The 3,018-nt window shown below is 36.8% G+C and overlaps 1 protein-coding gene across 1 annotated transcript; it reads right to left on the reverse strand.

Annotated features, from left to right (window-relative positions):
* Positions 1 to 622: 622 nt before the first annotated feature.
* LOC110444428 (brother of CDO-like) lies at positions 623 to 2,991 on the reverse strand. Its single transcript, XM_021488807.1, has 3 exons — positions 2,682 to 2,991; positions 2,226 to 2,501; positions 623 to 1,314 (listed from the first exon to the last, which is right to left on the reverse strand). The coding sequence occupies exons 1-3, from the start codon at positions 2,989 to 2,991 to the stop codon at positions 1,172 to 1,174; spliced, it is 729 nt and encodes a 242-aa protein (XP_021344482.1). The 3' UTR covers positions 623 to 1,171.
* Positions 2,992 to 3,018: the final 27 nt, after the last annotated feature.

The following is a 3,018-nucleotide window of genomic DNA, read 5'->3' on the forward strand; positions in this document are numbered from 1 at the left end:
ACAACTGAGTGTAAAGTGTTGACACACACAGTTAAGAGTTACACAGATGTGTACATTGTTTGTAGCAGATATCTGATCATTTGGTTCTTTTATTGAAAACTAATTTCCTAGCATTAAATACATACACACAATCAACATAGAAAACACAGGTAATGTTTATCAATGCATTACAGCTCCATGTCAATAACACACACCATTGCTTGTTACCTAGCAAGCTTAGTTACAGACACGATGTAGAAGGTGTGACTAACCTCCAACTTTATCCAACCATAAGGCAATAGAGTGTCAACTCAGGCACTCCAATCAGCTGTCAATGCTGCTTATTAAAATAATTCTAAAATTTCAGCTACATCAAAACTTCAATGAAGTTACTCAATGAATAATGTTAATTTTGAAAACAAAACAACCAGAAATTTATATATGATAGACATTGGTGAATTGAAACTAGCAGAGAAAAAATGAAATTTATGCTACCATGAAATCGAAAGATAAACATTAATTAGAGAATATGAAGAAAGACTAGTAAATATAAACACAATGCCTGGAGCAATATAAAGTCATGTACATGATACTGAAAATTGATTACATGAGAGATTTATAATAAAACTATATTGAGAAGTCACATTAATGACTGACATTAATGATAAAAACTATACTGAAAAGTCACATTCATGACATTTATGATATACACTTTACTGAGAAGCAGGTTTGTTTGTTATTGTGAGTGACAGACATGAAAATATATACTAAACATTATCTACAAACTTACAAAACAATTTATTAAAACATTTTGAACATTTTGATGGGACTTTGTTCAACAATGCCATATGGTGTACAGTTAGTGCAAACCTCCAGGCAGAATGTAAGCACTCTTGATCTCAGCAGGAACCGATTCAACAAAATTATCTACCCATCAGCTTCCTGCTAACAACAGGGAATTCAAGTCTCCTATAGAAATGCACATCTTTGGTATTTTAAATGATCAGAGAACTAGTGACCTAGCTGTCTGTCCCGATGGGTTGCTCTTCAGCCCAACATTGAGTAGACGGGACAGAAAGGTCAATACAGGTCACTGTGATCCCAATGTTAAACCACAGCATTCAAAATCCACTCTCCGCTAGTCTCACTAGCTGTTTGTGTAATGTGTTATGGAGTATTATTGGTTCACAGATTAGCCAATCAGCCGTGACCTTTCTCGCTCACAGCTACCACAACATTGTTTGGAGTATATACTGTAGTTACATAACATAGCTGTCACGATTAGTCGACACTTCATCAGTGGAGCACGGTCCTTACAGTCGGGCAGTGTGGCATCTGTAAAGCAATGACAAAATGAAAGGTAAATTACAAACAGAAAGGTCAATTACAAAGGTAAATTACAAACACAAAGGTAAATTACAAACACAAAGGTAAATTAACTAGACAAGAAAACCCCACAACAGAGAGCTAGCAAATCAGAAACAAAGTGTAGGAAAAACAGAATCTTGAAATACAGCTAAAAGATAAGATTCCAGCTGATTTTCCGTATTTATAAGTTTTATTGACATGTGTTTCTCTTTTTAATGCATTTAACACCCAAACAGTATGATATTATGAAACAATATAATTGCAATGGGATATGCCTCAAGTCTCATCTCATTGGACTATAAGTTAACCAAGAGCACAGAGTTCCTTTGTGTAGTATAGCATGGGTCTAATTTCAAATCCAAGGGTTCTCAGTTTTTTTACCTTGCTTTGATGTGAACAGTCAATAAATACATCCACATCTGTTTTCATTATAATCAAATTAGCAGCATAAATGAAGCACAAATTGTGACAGGGGTTTCATTAAACCTAGCTACATAAACTTAATCAAAAACATCTTTATCAATCTTGCACCATGGAAAGTTACAAATTTAATGTTGACCAAATTTCAGATTTTAGAATTTTAAGTAATTATGTATGGATTTAATGTTTTGCAATTTTAACATTTTTTAATCATAATCTCATCATATTTAAGCAGATTATCATGGGGATTCCTATAGGACATCCACATCCATGGCTCAAATTATATCAACCAAACAAACAACTAGGAATATAGCAGGTAAGTTTGGTACTTCTGTAAGCATAAACAATACATGTTTCAATTCACATACTTCAAGTTCAGAAGTGAGACAGCTAACATCAGTATGGCCACCGATTTTTGGTTTTTGACTTTTGTTTAGATTAATGAGATTGGTATGTACCTTTCTGTAAGACCTGGATAGAGATATCATCCTCCACTTTCTCTTCGTTGTTGTTGGCGATACAGGTGTAGAGTCCTGTGTCATCTAAGGTCAGACTAGTGATGCGCAGGTCACCTCCCCTTACAAACACTCCAGGGGAATTCTGTAGGGGGCGCCCCAGTCTCTCCCACATGAGGGTTGGCTCAGGGTAGCCATACCCTCGACAGGTAAGGTAAAGTCGATCACCTTCCCTTGGCTTCTTGATGTTAATGTCATCAATGGCCACTCTCAGCGATTCTGTTATCAAAACAGTGTAAACTAGTGTAAATATGAGTATGGACCAGATGTTAATTCAGCTGCTAATAACATAACTTAAAAATATAATATTATACAGATTGAGACTTTACTACTGACATCCTCACTAAATCTCCACCTGTGCTAGGTGGTTGTAATTTGGTTTATAGGGCTGTGACATACCTCTTATAGACAACATCATGATGCGTTCTGCAGGTGTGGACACACCATTGCTACCCATACACACATAGTCCCCAGTATCCTGGACGTTAACCTGCGAGATGATCAGAGTACCGTTGTCAAACACTGCAAACTTGCCACCAGACAGGACTTGGTTGCCTCCCTTGGTCCAGGAAACAGAAGGGCGGGGCGTACCATATGCTTGGCAGTGAAGGAAAGCGTTACCTCCTGGCTTCACTACAATCTTGGCAGGAGTTGGGAAGATTCCTATGGCCACTACAATGATGGAAGAACTTGTCACAGTGATGTACATTACCCTTATATGTACATGTGTCAGTGA

This window comes from Mizuhopecten yessoensis, unplaced genomic scaffold (genome assembly GCF_002113885.1).
Source record: "Mizuhopecten yessoensis strain PY_sf001 unplaced genomic scaffold, ASM211388v2 hete_36120930, whole genome shotgun sequence".
Taxonomy (NCBI): Eukaryota; Metazoa; Mollusca; class Bivalvia; order Pectinida; family Pectinidae; genus Mizuhopecten; species Mizuhopecten yessoensis.